The 19118-nt window shown below is 38.4% G+C and overlaps 1 protein-coding gene across 1 annotated transcript in view; it reads left to right on the forward strand.

Moving 5' to 3' along the window:
- METTL15 (methyltransferase like 15) overlaps window positions 1-19118 on the forward strand; it is a 1979089-nt gene that overhangs the window by 878687 nt on the left and 1081284 nt on the right. Inside the window, exon 3 of the mRNA XM_044059688.1 lies at window positions 4495-4631. Coding sequence (XP_043915623.1) covers window positions 4495-4631 — 137 coding nt within the window. The remainder of the gene's footprint in view (window positions 1-4494; window positions 4632-19118) is intronic.

The raw sequence follows: 19118 nt of genomic DNA on the forward strand, positions 1-19118 counted from the left end.
AAACTTTACACTAGAAAAATCCATTGGTACCTTAGGAACTTAAAGGACCAGAATACATTTACTGTGGAACTTATTTATCCTTTGAACCCTTTTCTAAGTAAACTTTTCTTTAGTTGCATGATAGTCGATGCCTTCATATTGACCCAAGTTCTGTAGACTAGAGATTGGCAGTAGACTCCTTGGACTTATTTCCAGGATTTCATTCTTCAGGGCCTTTGCTCTCCATTTTAGATTTCAGAGGAAGCAACATAGATAGTTCAAGGAAAGGATAGCAAAACATGTAGCATTATCAACATTGAAGGTAGTGTAGAAATGGGGTGTTCTTCAGATTGCAGTAGACAATGCTACTGATATGTGGTAAAGCAATAAACAGGGATGCATCTAGTACTATCTACTGTGCAAATTAGCTTTAACTGTCTGGGATTAGTCTTTTTACATTCTAGATAAATGGTGCAGACTGGCAGATACCGTGAGCAGGACATTTCAATATCCCCCCAAGTATAAATAGGAAAGCAGACCTTTCTCATAATCATTGAAATGCCGAATGTTTGAGAGACACTTGTTTGTCTGTTATCTGAACCATCCATTATCTCTTTCTTTACCCACTTACACTCACTGCAAAGTGTTTGTGATCGGTGTCTTTCCATCAGTTTGAACCAATCATTCTTATATGCATTGCCTGTAAATCCTTTCATCTTAAAGCTGCTGTTAAGTTACTGTTCCTCTGTGACCAAGACTATTGTGATTCAGCCTTCTGTTTCAGATGTTGAGTATTTAGCAAAAACATGTTCTTGCCTCAGCTGATAGCCATTTTGTTTTCTGCTTGGTATCACAGTGGAATTCCCTCTCAGGTTTGTAGCTAGAGAATTCCTTTTTTTTACTCACAATTTCTTATTGCTGCCCTAAACCCACCTGACATAAAAAATGTGAATAACTTACAAAACTTTGTCCCATACACTTAATAAATGTATGCATCATTTGCAGCTGTTCCTTCTAAACCCATTAAAGACATTGCCTTTGGATTAGCAATTTTCTTTGCAAGCAAACTTATGTTGTTGAAGATCTTAATTTAGACAATCACTGACTTAAATGTTCTGAAAAAAATTACTCCTTTCTAAGTAATGCTCATAAAAAAATGCACTCTGTAGAGTGCAAAGAATATGCCTGGCTACATCCTTGTTCTCTCTCATATGATAAATGTATCTGCCTATTTTGTTCTTGGCAGTATTTACTTGTACAGATCAGTGGTAGAGCATGTCCCAAAAATGAAAAGACATTTTTAGCTATTGATACTTAAACTTCAGTAGTAAGCAAGCGAGATAAGCCATAGGATATTTTTACTGGCTTTAGAATTGTCACCCTGTTGTCATACTTGTCTTCCAAAAAGGTAACTAACATAAAGTCATAATGGTTTTGTAGTTTAGTTGGGGGGAATGAATATTGCTTCAGGATCCCTAATGTGTGACCATGGGCTTAAATGAGTTCTGAGTTCCTAATGTCATGGCAACAGACTTTTGGATATTAAGAGATTAATGGAAGTGAGCCAGTCCCGTACAGGGACAAAATTCTCTTTGAACTGTTTATTTAATGCATTGGATGATTTACGTCCTCTTGTTGACATAACGTCACCTGCATGGAATCTACAGTTGATATTTCATAGATGCTGAGGTAAAAAGAATAGTAACAGTCCTGATGTGTACATCTGTGTACACACACACACACACACACACACACACACACACACACACACACACACACACACACACACACACACACACACACACACACACACACACACACACTTTACTGCTCCTGACAGTCCATATTGATGATTGTTTAACTGTGATTTCTTGACTGTTGTGGTTCATTGCTTTCACATCCAGAATACATCCCAAACATAACCACTTTTTTGCAAGGGGATACCTCCAGTGTGATGTGTTTGCATGTGATGATGTGAAAGAAATTTTGCCCATAGTAATTTAATTCAGCTCATCTCCATCACTTTCTTTCACTCTCTGTCTTTCTCCCTCTTTCTCTCTCTCACACACACACACACACACACACACACACACACACACACACACACACACACACACACACACACACACACACACACACACACTCACACACAGCCATAATGATTAGTTTACTGTGATCAAGTGACACATTTTTGGGGGAGATGATAGTTACCTTCACGCACACTTTTTCTTCATCTCACCTCAAATAATCCTTTTATAACGGGCACGTTTGATTGCAGAGTAATGAAGATGCTTCATTTGTTCATAGATTGGCGCATCAGTTTTGCAGTTCTTCTATACTTGTTCCTCCAAACTAGAATCAGTCCTCCTGGTAGTTTTTTGGCCATAGCACCTTATGATGCACCTGATATATGACACGTGCTCTGCATCTGACGCAGAAGTATTTTTGTAATGCTAACTTACTGCAAATACAGTCCTGCCTTTCAGGCACTTTTTTATTATTATAGAGCGAATTGTGTAGCTCGTGTAACTAGATATCTCACCCTAAGGTTAACATTTTTGGATCATTCATTTATTTATATTTATATATTTTGTTTGCCCATTTATTTATTGCTTTCTCTTGAGTGCAAGATTGGTCTAAACTGAATTGTCAGTACTGAATGTAGCAGCACTGATTTCTGACAGCAGCGTAACTTAGGACCAGGGGTCTATATTATAAGCACGAAAGACCTTTTCACCGAATACGAAAACAGAGCCACATATTGTGCAAACCGCAAAACACCAAATGCCCTAAACCGCAAAATTCAAAATCTCGAATTGTCATAGTTGGCCAACCCCACCGCCCACTACATATTACCTATCCAAACAAAATAAATAAACCACATATATACACTAAACAAAACCAGAACCCTACTTCTAACCCTACAGTAAACCTTGCATACATTACTATCTATGCACTTACCTTAACCCGCACCCTAACCCTAAGGTTGTAACTATCGCACACTTACCTTAAGGAGCTATACAGCAGAAGGGCCAACTATGACGTTTCGGCATTTCTAATTTCGCGCTTCAGGATGATCGGTGTTTTCGTGGTTCGCTGAATATGTGTCGATGTTTCTGTATTCACGTAAGTGGACCTTCACGGTTCTAATAGGGAACCAGGACCAGTAGTAAGGGGATTGATGCATATCACATTGTGCAATCAGAAATACAATAATTAGTCCCCAAAATGTTATCTCTAAAAACTTGCATAGACCTTTCACGTGCTGTTATCTTTTCTAGACAGAAAGTAGGAACAACAAGGGAGAGGAACTGCTGGGGTCTCTTTATGTGCTTTTACCTATGAGGTGCCTTGCCCTGATCGAATGGCTAACAGCAGTGTCTGTCAAAATAGTTAATTAATCATATCTTTGGCACAAGTGCTAAAAACTGTTGATGAGCACCATTAAGTCCCTCTTTGCTAGGGCAATAACCATATTTAAAGCTTCCACCTGTTATGTCCCCCTTTGGATGACTACTTTGCAGCAGTTTAAACTTGGATCTCTACCTTTCAGCAAGTATTAACTGTTGAAATGCAAGCTCCCTTGGCTCATATCCCTGAGTGCTCAAATCCTGCATTGAATCTCATATGATGAAGTTGTGAGGCAGAGATCTTTCCTCAAAGCTATTGTAGAATGAATTGCTGGTTTTCAAGATTGCAGTTGTTCAAGCTATTTTATCATCTTAGCAGTTATGGAGTTAGTATATAGAAGTAAGGGAGGAGTAGGCTGTGGAGGAGAACTCCTACTGCACAAAATAATGTTACTTATGTTAGTCACAGTTTTCACATATGTGTTTAACAAGGTTGACTGGTCCAGTTTTCTGTCAGGAGTTTGAGTGACTTCTCATGGACCCTTTTAAACTGTCATTATGTATTACAGTTTGGATGTGGTTCATTGAAAATAGACTGTTTTTTGGAGAGGCAGGTTTGGAGGGGATCCTGTGCTAATTTTTTCTCGGTCTTGCAAACCAGCTAAGTTCTAATGTGTTGAAGCCACTCATTTTCTCAAGTAGTTTTCTACTCTACTTCCCTTCATTCTGTCAGTGTGGTAAGGAGCTGCTGTAGAAGTCTTCAGTGTAAGTTAATACAGTTACTCAATAGATTCGATCTTTGACAAAGGCTTTTGCAGCAGCTTTAGGAATCTTTTATCTTCCATTTAGAGGTATGTTTTGATCCTTTCTGATTTTTTTGATGTTCTGTATTTTTAATGCATGTTTCTAGTTTACATACCACTGAAATAAATGGAGGCAGTATGGAGTAGACACCCGTGTCTTACAATGAAAACACACTGAAGTAGCATTGATATAGAGGCAGTCCTAGTAAGATGACTACTGTGGAACTCTGGCCATACAGTCCACACTAGGTTTTGCTAGTCCATATATTAAGAGCCTACTTTATGAGACCCTCTAAGTCTAAATCTTGAATTTATTGTATTTGTTCTGCAGTAATCGACATGATGTATTTTATGTTTTGCAGGTAATTTTAGATATGACTTTTGGTGCAGGAGGCCATACTGAAGCCATTCTTCAACGAGCACAGGACATTTTGATATATGCATTGGACAGAGATCCCACAGCGGTCCAGATTGCTCATTATTTATCAGAAAAATACCAGTGAGTTAATAATTATCACTGCTTTCACTGTTCTTAAATACAGAGGGATTCCTCTCTTTATGGTAATGGATGCTACACCTTTACTGTTGCTCAGAATGAAAAGGTGGTTAACTGTTGCTTTTAAAATTCAATGCCAGTATTTTCTTTGTGGTTTTGATGGTGAGACAGGACTGACTATTGCATGCATTGTATTGTGATGATATGTAAGTTATTAATGTGCAAGACCATCAGAATGTATGTTATAGACTAAGACTAGTGAGGACATGGTTGCCTTTTTAACCACATGGTACTTTAATGCATACAATATAAGTGTTCATTTAAGAAGTGTAATTTCATGTATATCTGGTTTAGATTTTTCTGTTAGAATAGTTTTGCTGCACATCATGTGATTAGAAGTCTTAGTATGAGTCTGACAGCAGGATTTTCAAAGACTGGCACTTCATTGTTTTGCTTTTATTTTGTGGCATTTTACACATATGACTTCCCTATCCTTTAACCTATAAATATAAATGTTTACAGAATTAGTTCATCTTTAAAACTTAGATGCACTATTGGTTGTTCCTGCTTGTGTTTTGTAAAAACTGTACTAATTATTCTAATTGATACCACTACTCTGTATACAGAGCACAGCTTGCTGTTACAGTACTACCTAGAGTAGTATACATGGTAGCTCAGTGGAACAGTCTTTGCCTCTCATCTCCACTGTCTGGGGTTCATTTCTGACTTCTGTGTAGGGTTTGCATGTTTTCTCCACATCTGTGTAGTTTTTTTTCATAGGTACTTCAGTGTCCTCTCCTCCAAAACATGATGATTGACTGCCTAAACTAAACTGTGCATGTATTTATAGGTTCATAGGTGTTTACTAGGCTAACAACCACAGGGGCCTTTTTAAGCCTAGCTATGCATCCCAAATCTCTGACAAGTTCTGATACCCTTGATAAGTGTAAGCGTGGGCCTGAGAGATGAACCATTTACAGGTTACTTGTGTCCATTAGAGACCCAGGTGGCAAACCAGGGATGAATTTCCGATTTCCCATCCAATTGTTCGAGCTGCACTTGAATTGGGTTAGGGAGGAACTCTGCTTTACATGCATGGGGAAGCCTGTTCCATAGATGGGTCTCTGGGGATACATACCCATCTCTCCAGCAGGTCCTATTTATATCACAGGCAAGGTTTAAGTCTTTAGAACATGTAATTTTGGTGCTGTTTGCTTTGTGGATATGCAGGAGGTCCATCATAGTGGGATCTGACAATGCCCTGTATGCCAGACATAGATCAACCCTCAAAATTAAGCCTGTAGGAGACAGAATATAGGAATAGGGCCTTGAGGCAGTCTGCACAAGACATTTTACTTGTATTCTTTTAGTGAGGAACCTCTATGGACTTTCCAATTGCTGGATATGCCTGGTTAGGTACATACCATATTTCTAGTTAGGTACATAGAATTAACAAACCATCATTGTCCAGTTAACTTTCTGATTTAACCCTTTCAATTTTGACCTAATTCACTGCTATACAGTCAGCTTATATTTTAATGTGCTATGGTCTTCCTGTAGTTTATATTACATAGAGGAAAACTATAAGGAAATTTATAGAGTGAGACTAAATTAACTCATTACGGATCCAAGTAATGGGAAAGAAGACCATCCTGTTGCACTAGATTTTAAGATATGTAATGTAATGAAGCTAGCCTCTCAAGGGCTAAATTTTTGGAAAGTGTAATAAATAACAAAAATGATTCTGAACTACACAGAGAGCTACAATACAAATAATCAATTTATATTTCAAAGTATGTTGCACTGAAACCAAAAGGATTAAATCTTGGGGTTGCAACACAGACAACAAATTAAAAGGAGGATTAATGTATTAAGCTATAATTTGACAGCACACAGAAATGTGACTGAAAACTACATGCACTTGTTTGTATTACAGTACATGACAGAGCTGATTAAAAAAAAAAAAGAAATAGGTTTGCTATTAAATTTATCTGAGTACACCATCGCAACTGAAGTCATCTTACTGATCCGTACAAGTATACATGTAACATGCGAACATGAATATACAAATTTTTCATTTGACTGCTATTAAAATTCATATGGCTTTAAATTAGATCCTGAGGAAGCAAAATACCTTAAAAAGCAGGGTGCAAATGGGTCTATTCATCCATTATTCATATGCTTTATTACTTTTTGTTAAGGAACTTCTTTACTGTACTCTCATATAATAATTATATAGCAGCGATGCTGACTTGAATTATGGGTGTGAGTGCTCATAAAAAGAAATGGGAATTTAAATATATAGATGTTACAAACAGGTACACTGTGCTTACCAAGTAGATGACTTCATGTTGTCTCTGGTTATATACTACAACCATGATGGCTGCCACATCTTCTGTGGTAACCAACTTAATGCATCTTGTACCATCTTATTAATAAAAAAAAAAAAAAAAAAAATCTTCAGCACTCTCTTTCTCCAGCCTAAGGCTATTCCTTCATTCTTATTTTGTGTGTACCTGCCCTGAAGGAATACTTAATTTGGACTGTGAATTTCCTATTCACATTGTTAACCAAAGAAATTGTACTGTTGCATTGCTTTGACTTAGATTTATTAAAAAAAAAAAAAAAAAAAAAAAAAAAGACACACACACACACACACACACACACACACACACACACATGAAACGTTTTCTCAAACCTTGGTCTTGTAATCTGTACTTTCATACCATGCAGCACAAGAAATTAACTAAATTTTAAATGGTTTAAAACCAAGTTGAACTCTCAGGTTCATGGGTAAGTACTAGGGTAGCTGCCCTTCTGGGTTATTTTAAGACTAGCCAGTTTCCCTTTTTGTGCTCAAATTAACCTATCTCATTTTGTTAGAGATTGGCCATACCCGTTTCATGGTAGATAATTATATATTACCCATAATGAGAATAACTGGGATAATACCACTGATAATGAGAGGAGCCATGCATGGCATAAAGCATTTAGGAGCTGCCTCTGTCCATTAGTAGTACAGGACAAGTCCTGGGGTAAATCTTCTAGTTCTCATCCATAGATCCAAGTTGCCCCTTAATACAGACAGAGCTGAACTTTGTTTTATGTGGATGAAGGGAGGGGGTCTGTTCCAGAGCATAGATATACTCTGCGAAATATACCTATCCCTTCAAACAGCTCTGTCGATGTTACAGCAGAGGTTTAGATTCCTAGAGCGAGTACTTCTGATGCTATTTGACTTGCTGATGTACAGTAAGTTCATCAATATTCAGTTAGAGGATGCCTTGTATGTCAGACAAATATCATCTCTCAACAGTCTGTAGGATAAAGAGTATAGTGACAAGGCTAAGAGTTGGTCCATGTAGGAATTGCTGTTTACACCTTGTATCCTTTTAATAAGGCATCTCTTTAGGTGTACCAGTTACTGCATGTGTTCAGACGAGTTCCCTTTATAATTTCGAAATACTGAAATCCCGACTTTCAATATTTCGAAATTAAAATGCCGAAGCCTTGAAATTCCAGAACACCCAGAAGCTCAAAAATTCAAAATACAGAAGTTTGGCGCTTCTGGTGTTGCGGTGTGTGAATGCATAGGTGTAAGTGTAGGTAAGTACGTATGAGTGTGTTAGTTAGCGGCTTTAGTGTATGTTAGTGTGTTTTGGCTATGATCTGTGTGTGCAAGGGGCTGTGAAATGTGTGTGTGTGTGATTTACCTTTCTGTGTGTGATTGTGCGATCTCGGAGTTAGTATATATAAGTGGGGGGTGGGGGGTGGGGGTGCAGGGGGGCTTGCCCCCCTGCTTGTCTGTAGTGTAGGATTGTGTGTATGTGTGTGGTGTATTTCCACTGTAGGTTCGCGGTTTTAAATTTCGCGGTTATGGGGTTTCAGTATTTAAAGGTTTCGGCTGTAGAATTTCGAAATAGTGAAATTCGGGATTTCAATATTTCTGGATTCTATAATGAACCCGTCCAGACAGATACATTCCAAAGGGGGGCATTGTATTTAATGACTGGCTTAATCAGGGCTAAGTAAAGGGGGACAATGACATCCCTAGATCTAGACCTAATCCGTTTCTTTAAAAGCTGTGCAATATAGAAGGCCTTTTATATAACAATGGGCACATGTTGGTTAAAAGTTGGGTCACTTTCCACGTAACTTCCCAAATCTCAAACAACTGGGTAAACTCTCAGGGGAGTATTTTCAATTCACTGTCGTAGATAACTTCCCAAAGGATACAATAATGCATTTTTTGGCATTTAGTTTCAGTCTATTTTTTTTTATTGCCAGTCATTTATTTGGAACAAACCTTCCTGCAGGATGACTAAGTCATTTGGGGAGTCAATGCCAGCTCCTAACTTACAGCCATCTGCAAACTTAGTCAGTCAGAGCCCTTTGGTATTGGCTGTCACTTCAGGAAAAACAGGAGAGGTCCCAGCACAGAACACTGGGGAGCTCCACTGGTGACCGATCTGTTTATGGATGCAACTGTATCCCTACTTTGATTTCCTGCAGACTGTGAGTCTCGTGCTTGTAAAACAAGGCAGCCTGCATCTCATTTAAACATTCATTTTCTGCCCTACTTCCTCTCCCACAGGTTACGGGTCACTTAACTTGCTTTAATTACTTCTCTGCTGCTGTTCAGAGTCTATGCACAAATTTATCTAATTTTTCAAGCTCTGCTTTAGTTTCCTCGGGCATTTATCCTTTTAATAAAAACGTCTATGGACTTCACCTGAAGTACCAACTATCTCAGAAAGTTAAAAGTACCTGTAAGATTACAGGGATTTTGGCAATCTTGGTAACTGTGCTTTATTCATGACCAGAAGGTAGTTATCATATAAAATAACATTCTGTTTAAAACAATAGAACCATAATCTTAACAGCCAGGTGGGCTTTAATGTGCAGAAAACGTTAACAGCATTATAAAACCTTGGTCAGGACTGCTGGTCTTCATAGGTATCCATCAGAAACTTAACACTAAAAAACATTTCTGTCCCTCTCCCTTTCTTTCAGTTAGTACACTAAGCAAACTGTGTTTTAACTAAATGCACACATCTGTACATTCTAAGCTATTATTTTATTCTTTAGGTAGCCCCTGACTTTTTCGTAATATATTACTTCAATATGACTTGGCGTATAACTGCAAATTCACAATTTCCTGTTAACCAAAACATCTTACCTTATAAAGAATATGTATTAACACAGACTAACAAATTATAAATTATAATTAGTCTGTCTGTGGATTTAATTAATCTCCCTACGCATCTTTTACTGTGATTTATTTTCCCAGTAAATATCAGAGTAGTTTTGTGTGTGGTTATTTTATCTGCTAAATGAATACTAACTTTCACAGCATGCACAGAAAAACTTTAGTTTTATGTCAGGCCATAACTTAATAACATAATGTCTTTCACTTGCTGAACTGGGCTGGCTTGAACTCCCTCACCTCCTTCAATGGTATCAACTCTCACTCGCCCACAAACTAGTAAACCATCCACTAAATGTCCCATCCCTCCAGAATCTATCCAACCCTATCGCACCACCAGACCACTAAGATCCAGCAACAAAAATCACTTGCAGATCACTAAAGGCAATAACTCTGCTGGTGAAGCACTATTCTCTTGCACCATAGCCAAATTATGGAACTCCCTCCCACCCACAATTACCTCCGTACCATCATGCACCCACTTCAAAACTTTACTAAAAGTGCACCTAAAAACATGCTGGCTATGCCCTTGCAACTCCCACTCTAATATCACCCACCCCATCCAACCACTACCTTTCTTTCCACTCCACTAACTACCTTGATTATAGCAAGCTCAGATGCTCATAAGCCTAGTACTTATTATACAGCAGGAACTTATTATTGTAACATTTGTTAATGTCTGTTATGTACTTCACAGATAAAGATTCTAGTTGTCTACTGATGTACTATGTTCTTCATCTCTAAATATATTGTAAGTAATTGCTATGTAAATTGTTAATCGCTATGTAATCCAATGTAACTACTGTCTGTTTATTTTAACTGTGGAGCTTTTCTCCCCGGGCCTCTGCTGAAAATGGACCTATGTCCAGTCGGACACGCCCAGTCAGTAAATAAATAAATAAATAAAACTTTGTTTTCTAAAGTGTCGGGAGCAAAATCACATGCATACACAGTATGTCTCTGAAGTGTAGTTGTTGCACTAAGCATCTGAGGTGCATACCCCCCCCCCCACCTCTGTATCTTTTTTAGCCAATGAGGAAGAAATAATGTACTTCCTCTTCAGGGTGCAGATGGATATTAAGCACTGCATGTAACATCAGTGACTTAACTCCAAATGATGGTCTCCTATTAGTCCAAAAGCTGGAGTAACTGTAAAACCTATTTTAGTGCAATCAAAAATTTTACAACACTTCTGTACTCCAGTATCTTTGTGTGCTTTAACTCTTCCCAAACTTGATCCACGACACTTTCCTTTAGTTTGATTATGTCCACTTCTGAATAATAACTGTCATTTTTTTTCAACATACTGTACTAATTATTTCATGTACTCCTAACAAGAAGTTTAGATAAATGTCTTGATTATGTGACGTTGTGACCCAAGCTTTTCCCTTGTGACCCGGTCGTGACTGAAAAAGTTTTCAAGACCAGCCCACCTACTGAATGATAAAATAAAATAAAAATGAAATTTATGGGCAGTATTTTGTTTTGCTCTAGTAATTTATGTGAAGCAAAGGGATGAAACCTGGCATGTGTCAAAAAGTCTTCTTCTTTCCCTTTGTTCAGACAAGTGACTTTTTTTAATTATAGGGTATTTTTATATAAATTTCCCAGTTATTTCTGCTTCTTTCAAGTAATTGTCAGGACAAGAGTTTTGCATAGCCAGACTTTTGCTGCTTATAGCTAAACCTAATGGTAATTTGCTATAACTTAATAAATTGAATAAAAATATCACATTTTCTGAGAAGAAAGTATTATTTTTGTTTTTTATTTCATAAAACCAAATTGATAATATGATTTATATGCATCCTTAATTTGGCAGCTTGAAATATATAAAATGCACATGTTTGGGACCTAGTGGCCAAAACACAGAGTATGCAAATGGCTTTATAAGATGACTGGTGATACCTAGCAATATAAGATCATATCTCTAGAACAATAAGAAATATTACAGCATATTTATCAGAATATGGCATGTACCTCAGGTATAACGTGTACTTAATGATTTCAGATATAAATACATGTACATGACTTCATCTTCATGTAATGTACTTTACTGAATACAAGTTGAAATTGAGAAGGTCGTCATTCCAATGTCAATAAACGTCCCTGTTCGGTAGAGATAAAAAATCTTTACCTCTAAGCATATGGAAATTAGAAATTTTGGGCATTATTGTGCTATTTTTGAGCAGAAGTTCAGCACAAATGCCACAGTGAAAAATCAATTGTAATGAAAAATGATAGACACTAGTTGGAAGGAGCTTTGAGGCAATGTGTCTGGTAATGAAAAGGCCACACCTTACTCCCTCATTGAGATTGCAGTATCATTGGGTTGCTCTACTACAAAAATGCACTTGCACCCCGGGGGCTCCACCACCACACCCCTTGTAACTTAAATATACCAACTCCGAGATCACACTACAGTGCGATAGAGGGTAATTTTCCCATTCCGCACTGTATGGAGATAGTGGTTCTCCATGGTCAGCTTTTCAAAAGTCAATCATATGTTCTCGGCCATATGAACTTCGGCTTTGTGAAAAATCGATCATGTGAAGGTGACCCCCTATATCTATAGATATATATATATATATATATATATATATATATATATATATATATATATATATATATATATATATATATATAGATAGATACACACACACACACACATAATTATTCTGGTGATAACTTGTGCTAGATGTTTACCTATACACAATTATAATTCAGTAAAGAAGTAGAAATGTTCTAGTCCATTATTGTTTTCTGCATACTGAGCAGAACTTCAGATCACCCCCCTGGTGGAAACAAAGTTTAATGCAAAATGTTAAACTCCCACAATGAAAGCCTATGAATTAACTCATTTGTTGTTTATGTAAAATATAATATAGACAAGCTGAATTGCAAGGATTTGAACCAGTAATTCTAGCAACCACACAAATGGTCAGAGTAGAACCCTTTATTTGAATAATAAATGCACGTCACATGAAAAAGCTTTCAACCCACTGACTTCGTCAGGACTTGCACTTTTATCCCACTGATATATCTTTTTATGTGACTTTCTTTTATTGCTTCACTTTGAATAAAATGTTCTGCTCAGATAATTTTATGCTTATGTACAAATGGTAGTATCTCAATCCTTCTTTGAGATGTCATTATGAAACTTCTGGTTGGCAGCAACCATTTTTTAATACAAAATGAGTTTAACTTGCTGTTTTGTCATGAAGGATTTCATTGCAGCACAACACTGGACTTGACACCATCACCTTAATCATGCCATACTCTGGCATCTTTAATTGTGACATGTTGCATGTTGCAAATAAAAAAAAAAATTCTGGAGAACTGTATAAAATTTGTATTGCATTGTTTTTACTTCAGAAGTAAAGAAGCATTCTAGATCATTATTGTACTCTGCTTATTGAGCAGAAATACAACACTTTTTTCAGTGGAAACTATTACAAAATGTCAGACTCTAGCAGTCAAGGCCTAGGAACTCCCATATGTATCATCAGTTTATAAAATGTTGTATCTTAGCCCCACTTGGACATTACATTAAGAAAGTTTCACACATCAACAATATGATATTCTGCCATAAAATGAAACTAAGATTTCTAGCCTAGATATGAAAACTTCAGTGCAGCACAGTGCTGAATTTGATCCTACCACTTTAGTTGTTCCAAATATGACATTTGGAAAATGTGGAATATTTTTCTACCAATTAAATATTTAAGTTTTTCTTCTTCAGATGTAATAGCAATCCTGTAAAGAGGTATTTTATACCAGTATTTTGTTCTTTATCTACTGACCAGAGGTTCTACACGACACCGTCTTTGGAAACGTGAGTTTATTGCCAAGTGTCCGACTGCAGCAGTGATGCCTGTGAACCACTATGTTTAACAGGAAAAATGTTAGACCCCTTTCAGATGTTATACGACAGCAGAACATTTAGCTATTAAAACTTTAGCCATTTTAGTGCACCACAGTATTGAATTGGACCTCGCTGCTTAAGTTGGTCCAGACTATGTTTTAGCTATGGCATGTTGCAGTTTAAAATATAGTTTGTCTTTTCAAAAATATAGAACTTTCTACTTCCGATGTGAGGCAATTCGGTAAATAAATATTTCAGACCATTTCTGTATTCTGCATACTGAGAAGAACTTCAACATTACACAACACCTGCAAAGTAAACTGATGATAATTCAAATTCAGATTGTGACAGTGAATACATATGGAGATCTTTTTTTCTGGAAGCTCTGTGTAAAAGGCAATAGCTTATCCCCTGTTTGAGACTTTTCTGTGATACTTTCAGGTAGTAACAACAGTGTTCTCCGAAAAGCTCCTAACATTAGTATTTTGCACTTGGCAATTTCAATGCACTTCAGTGCTAATATGACTCCGTGACCTCAGCTGCTAAAACATAAGATTGCAGCTTCAACATAAAAAATAATTTTGTTTCCTGATGAAATATGCATTTTTACTTTTGATATACTGGCAGCTAAGAAATAAAGGGCTCTAGACTATCATATTATTCAAACTGGGCATGCAGTACCCATGATGGAAACTGAATAATGCAAAGATTCAGGGTATAGCAGTGACAGCATATTGACTCTGAGATCTAGAACCTGTATATAAAAGGCCATGTCTCCGTTCCCTTTTGATAGTTTATTATGAAACTTTGAGGCAGTAATAACACAGCTCTGTGCTGCAAAATGTGTATCAAACTACTATTCTGCCTTTAGGGATTTCATTTCCATGCATCATATCATTTAAATAGACTTCATCAGTTGACTGCTTCATACTGTGGCATTTTAGCTATTGTAGTTTACAGAAAGCTTGATACATTTCTGTTGAAATGGACATACTGTGTACTTCTGATGTAATGACAGTAAGTAAGTAAGTATCATAGTCCATTATTACATTCTGCAGAATGAGTAGAAATTCAACACAACATCCACAATAGAAACGGAGAATAAATGTATAATGTCAGACTTTGGTAATGAAGACATATGGACACCTGCATCTGGAATAAATGTATAAAATACTATATCACAGTCCTTTTTTGAGATTTCATTACAAAACCTTCAAGCTATAGCAATGTGGCCAACTACAAAATGTAGTGAAAATTGCTTTATTCTTGGGGATATCATGGAATTTGATACCTCCACTTAACTGCTTCAAACCATGACATTTTAGCTATATGTCACATAAAATGTTTATATATAGTTCATATGAAATGGTGACATTTTTATTTTTGTATAATGAGAACTTAGTGTGCATGTGTTTTAGACATTGCTATCACCTGTTTTTTGAGCTGAGATCACTTACTCCCTTGCAGATTGGGTAGGATACCCATACTAGCAAACTGGGTACAGTGCCAGACTCTTGACAGCAAAATCCTGTGAAACAACATATTTGCTGCCTATAAATACGATGCCATATGTCACTTCCCTTAAATAAGATCATCATAAATGTTTTAGTCAGTTCTGATAGGATACTGAGATAAGATACTTGGATACAAAATTCACTCGAGATTGACCACCTATACCCAAGGATTTCACAATGTATAAATTTTGATTTACATGGCAGCACACTACTTTTGTCTGTATGTCATGTTTTGGCTTTACCCTATATGCAGTAACAGAAATGTTGCCTGATAAAACTATTTTTTTTAACTTCTTATGTAGTGAGAATGTACTGCACACATATATTAAGGATATTGCTTTTACCTGGCCTTTTGAGCAGAGGCCAGATAACCCCTATGTTCAAAAGGGATATAATGGCAGACTCTGGCAGCAAAAGGCTTCGGAATTACTGGATTTGCTACCCCTGTGTAAAGCGCAAGTAATTTTCCTTTCAGCATTTCATAATTAAAAAGTTGGGCAACCTTAACATAATCCTGGGTACAAAACACACTCAAGAATGCCATTCTTCCACAAATATTTCACTGCAGCTCAGCCTTGATTACATAGTAGCGCACTGCTTTGACATAACATGGTTAAGTCTCATCATGTATGCTCTGATAGAAATGTTGCCTTGATTGGTGAAATATTTATAATTACTTGTGATGCAAGAAGAACTGGGGGCACATATATTTTTGGCATAACTTGTGCCATGCCTTTTGAGCTGGGATTAAATAGCCCCCATGTGTAAGGACGACGTCTTGCCAAGCTTTACAACAGACACCCACTTAAATACCAATTTTGCTGCCTTTGAGTAAGAGGCTATATATTTTCTATATGGTAGTTCAAAATAAACTGATACTGGGAATTCTAATAAGAAATATGGGCATAGAACACCCTCAAAGATGTCCAAGTTCAGCATTAAACTGCATCTACATCCTAATCTGCCAGCCAGTAGACTGCCTTTGACAGTACATGGAGTTTAAGCCTCAACCTATGTACACTACCAGAAATGATGCTGTACCTAGTGAAATACTTGATTTTTTTTTACCTCTTATGTAATGCTAACACTGTAAAGACAAACTCTGAATAAGGGCTATGTTCCACTATCCACAGTAGAAATGTGTGATCACACCAGATATACAAGGAGTATAATACTGATGTTCTTCATGTTTCACTGTTGCAGTCATCACATTTGGGTTATCCCTGCTGGGGTAGCCCTCGGTCGGCCTGAATACCAGAAACTTAGTATTTCTGCGTTGGTTGCTATCGTTTGAAGGCAGCCGACACCATTACATCAGTCTTTCTTGCCATGGAGCCCAAAGGAGAAGCAGTTCGCACGAGTGCCGGTCGGCCGCTACCTGAGTTTCATTTCCAAACTGAAGTTGAAGTCTTTGAAAGCGAAGTACCCCATTGGAGATCCTTTTTTCTAGCACTAACCAATGTCAGAAAAAGTTAATAATTGTCTCGCCTGTGGAAAGCAGATACCACACTGCAACTTCCATTCCTACTGCATCACTTGTTTAGGCCCAGACCACGATGTCCCTCGTTGTCAGTTCTGTGCTTTGTTTAATGCCAGAACTATTCGTTGTTGGGCCCTTATTGTAGCCAGATATTTCTGTTTACAGTCCTCAAATTCCGATATGGCTTCTGTAAGCCATCCGACAGCAGACCTTTCAAAAAAACAAAGATAAAGACAGACTGCACAGGACTAAACCTTCCAACAATGCTATTGCCAACCTAGTAGTCAGTCCTCCTATATTCAGTGAGGCGCTTTTGCAGCCCCTGATGCCCGCTTCAGTTAATTCACAGCCCTCTACCGAGACCCTTGCCGAGTCCGGTATGCCGCAGAACTCTTCGTCTAAGGATCCTGCGGTCATCTCTACCTTGCATGGGTCTGGAACCGCTGTGCAGGCACCAGCTTCCGAGGAATTCCTTCGCAACACCCAATCCAGACATAAACTGATGCCTTCTTTCACGGCTACCGTTCTTTCTAAACCAGCTGAGTTCCTTAGGCCCAGGGGTCGAACCACCCCCAAGAAACCGCCTTCCAGCCATTCTTTGGTGCCTACTCCCTTCCCTCAGTCACAGATGCTTAGAATGGCAGAGGATCTTATCATGCTGATTAGGGGAAGCCAAGCCAGTCCCTCAAATAGAAAGAGATCTGTCTCCAGAAGCTTTGAACAAGAGTCAGATGAATCTGATGCATCTGACTATGAAGACATGCAGCCTCTCTCTACATATGAGAATACTGATGCAGAGGAATCTATTCCTTCAGCCTCTCCCCCAGAGGATTTTTCCTTTGGAGAAACCCTGCATACTTTAAATGAGCATTTCAAATGGGAGAGTCAAGACTACCCACAGTCTAAAAAGAGACTCGGAGAGTTTCTGGACCTTCCACAGCACAGGCCCTTAGCCATCCCCCCAATCCTAGATGTGGTAGATGATGTCTTCCTTGAATCCAGCTTGACTCCAGATGCCCTCCCTCCTGCACCCAGAAAGCCAGGCAGGTACTACAGAGTCCCTGACTCTCACAAATATCTCTTTCAAAACCTGACAGTGGAGCCTGAGGTCATTACTCAAGGCCCAAAAAGGGTTAAAGCTACTTCAGCTAAGAATCCCACCCCCTCAGACAGGGATTCCAGAGCACTGGACAGATTGGGTAAAAAGGTATACACCTCAGCTACTCTTGCTATCAGGGCACTCAGTTGTCAGTTCCATATGCTTAAACATCAGCAACATACCTTGAAACTCCTTAAACAAAAAAATTACCTCCTTTCCTGCATGGGCAGAATCTAAAGATTTACAGAAATTAATGCACTCTGCTGGTCAAGTAACTAAACACACTTTGCACTGAGGTTTTGATGCCCTAGAAGCTTTTTTGCAGGGCAGTAGTCACTGGATCTGTCATTAGAAGACATGCATGGCTTAAGGAACAACCCCTGCCAGACCATGTCAAATCAAAATTGTCTGATTCACCTTTGCACAAAGATAACTTATTTGGTACTAAAGCAGACAAAGTGTTAAAAAAGATGGAAGAACAAGCCAAATCTGTGCAGACTGTTAAAGATTTCATACAGGTACAGCCCCCTGGGTTCAGCAGGCATTTTCCTTTCAAGCACTGGTCCTTTCCTGCACCTAGTAAACATGGCCAGCCTAGGCCCCATGGAAACAGACCTCTAAGACAGCAGGCCCATGGGTTGCAGAGATCTAAGCAGTAGACTGCCTCCACTTCAAAACCAGGGAGTTCTAAGCCACCCCCCCTTATGACAAAAACTCACAATGACTCAACCCCTCCCTACCTTGCCTCTGCCCATCATCGCCTCTGCCCATCATCACATACCCCTAGGAGGAAGACTCTCCTTTCACTCAGGCGCCTGTGCCACCATTTCCAAGGACCAATGGGTTCTGAATATTGTCTCAGGGGTACAAATTTCTCTTTCCACACTCTTCCAACCCCCAAAGAGTTCCCAGATCTACCATCAAATCAGTGGGCAGAGGCTCAAAAGTAAATCCATTTCCTGCTCTTTTTGGGAGTAGTAGAACACGTTCCTGCAGAGCAGATAGGCCAAGGCTTCTACTCCAGACTTTTTCTGGTACCCAGAAAAGAGAGAACCTGGCACCCTATCCTGCATCTGTCCATTCTAAACGCCTTCCTGGTGATCCCAAAATTCAAACTGCTCACCCTTTAGCAGCTCTACCCATGCTGTCCAAGGACACTTGGCTAGTCACCCTGGACCTAAAAGAGGCCTACCTCCACATTCCCATCAGGGAGTCCTGCAGAAAATATCTTCACTTCAGGGCAAGTTCTCTGCACTTCCCTTTGGCTTATCTACTGCTCCCAGAGTTGTCACAAAATGCCTGGCTCCGGCCATTGCTTTTTGCAGACAA

Source organism: Protopterus annectens, chromosome 17.part0 (assembly GCF_019279795.1).
Source record: "Protopterus annectens isolate FY-2018-M chromosome 17.part0, PAN1.0, whole genome shotgun sequence".
NCBI lineage: Eukaryota > Metazoa > Chordata > Ceratodontiformes > Protopteridae > Protopterus > Protopterus annectens.